This window comes from Jaculus jaculus, chromosome 1 (assembly GCF_020740685.1).
Source record: "Jaculus jaculus isolate mJacJac1 chromosome 1, mJacJac1.mat.Y.cur, whole genome shotgun sequence".
Classification (NCBI taxonomy): Eukaryota; Metazoa; Chordata; class Mammalia; order Rodentia; family Dipodidae; genus Jaculus; species Jaculus jaculus.
Window position 1 is genome coordinate 176,210,400 of NC_059102.1, and position 2,179 is coordinate 176,212,578.

The 2,179-nt window shown below is 38.7% G+C and overlaps 1 protein-coding gene across 1 annotated transcript; it reads left to right on the forward strand.

The window, feature by feature from the left end:
- Positions 1-633: 633 nt before the first annotated feature.
- Positions 634-1,551, forward strand: LOC123454850 (olfactory receptor 4A5-like; the record flags this gene model as incomplete). The annotated part of the gene is made up of 1 exon (XM_045134453.1): positions 634-1,551. A coding segment is annotated over exon 1 (918 nt), but the record flags the coding sequence as incomplete, so codon positions are not given.
- Positions 1,552-2,179: the final 628 nt, after the last annotated feature.

Consider the following 2,179-nt stretch of genomic DNA (forward strand, 5'->3'; position numbering starts at 1 on the left):
GAGATGGATGCTTCTAGAGAGGCACACATTATTCTAAACATATGCTCAACAAATACACCTAGCACCAAAGTAGTGACTATAATAATTCATATATTGAAGGTTTATGGACACCAAAGACAGGAGATTTCTAAAAAGTATGTACTCCCTGTTTTTCATGTCAGACATCTGTGTTCAATTCAACATATTTTAATTATAAAAAAGGTTCATCTATTTATTTTCAAGGCAAGAAAGGGAGAGTGAGAGGAAAGAGAGAAAGAGAGCCTTAACTACTGAGCAATCTATGTAGCCCATAAAACACAACATATTTTAAATTAGAAGTTTAACTTCATGAATGATTGTGCCATAGAGATTCACTAAAATCTTGAGATAGAATCTTGTACTTGTATGCTCAATGTAAACAGCTTAGGAAAATATTTCTAGTAACTGGAGTTCTACAGGGGCCCTTGGAGGAGAGACTCAGAAATAGTTACTAAATAGTTATTAAGTAGTTATTACATAGTTATTAAATGTCCACTGTGACAAATATTTATGATGTCCTTAATTTCTCAATCGATTCACTTCATGTAAATAAATTTGTTGCAGGCCCTATTATCCTGAACTCTCGTCTCTTCTACAAGCCTTCTGAAACTATCAATGGGACACAGCAACAATATCACAGAATTTGTCCTCCTGGGACTCACTCAGGATTCTGCTGGGCAAAAAGCATTGTTTGTTTTGTTCTTACTCATGTACATTGTGACAGTGGTGGGCAACCTGCTCATTTTTGTGACAATTCTTGCTAGTCCCTCATTGGGCTCCCCAATGTATTTCTTTCTTGCATGTCTTTCACTACTGGATACTTTTTATTGCAATACCATCTCACCAAGTTTGATTATAGACTTACTTTGTGATAAGAAGACTATCTCCTTCTCAGATTGCATGGTCCAGCTCTTTTTTGATCACTTATTTGGTGGCGCTGAGGTCTTCCTTCTAGTGGTGATGTCCTATGATCGCTATGTGGCCATCTGCAAGCCCTTGCACTACGTGACCATCATGAACAGACGGGTTTGCATCCTGCTGTTGGTGCTTTCCTGGGCTGGAGGTTTCACACACTCTTTTCTTCAAGTTCTTTCTGTGTACAACCTTCCTTTCTGTGGCCCCAATGTCATTGACCACTTCATGTGTGACATGTACCCATTATTGGGACTTGCGTGCACTGACACCTACTTCCTTGGCATCTCTGTCATTGCCAATGGTGGGGTCATCTGCGTAGGGATTTTCCTCATTCTCCTCATTTCCTATGGAATCATTCTAAACTCTCTTAAGACTCAGAGTCAGGAAGGGAGGCGCAAAGCATTATCCACGTGTAGCTCCCACATCACTGTGGTTGTCTGCTTTTTTGTTCCCTGTATTTTCATATATGCTAGACCTGTTTCCAACTTTCCTATTGATAAATTCATTTCCGTTTTTTATATAGTTATCAGTCCTATGCTTAACCCTTTAATATATACCTTGAGAAATTCAGAGATGAAAAGGTCTATCAAAAAACTCTGGTGTGGGCTGGAGAGATGGCTTAGCGGTTAAGCGCTTGCCTGTGAAGCCTAAGGACCCCGGTTCAGGGCTCGACTCCCCAGGGCCCACGTTAGCCAGATGCACAAGGGGGCGCATGCGTCTGGAGTTCGTTTGCAGTGGCTGGAGGCCCTGGCGAGCCCATCCTCTCTTTCTCTCTCATCTGCCTCTTTCTCTGTCTGTCACTCTCCAATAAATAAATAAAAAATAACAAAAAAAAAAAATAAGGATGATGTCTTCTACTCAGTGGATCCTCAATAAAGGGTTTATTATAAAAAGCCATCCCACAAGAACACTAAGTTTTCCTTTTGGATTAGAATCATTTCAATAGTCATTTTTTTCCAAAATGAAGTCAGCTGTGTATCTTTGTTCTGTTCCAAGTAAAGATTAAACTAAGCTTCATACTTTATTTTACTCAGTTAACATTGGACATAGTCTATGAGAATGTGATTTTTACTTTTTCCTGGATAAGCAATAAGACAATTTTGGTAATTTATAATTACCCACATTCATATGAAAGGAATATTTCAAAGAAACTATTTTTGGTACTAAAATAGAGGTTTGAAATAGAAATTGTTTTTCAGTCTGCCAGTGCATGTGTATGTAGCCTGATTCTGCATTTTGCTATAGG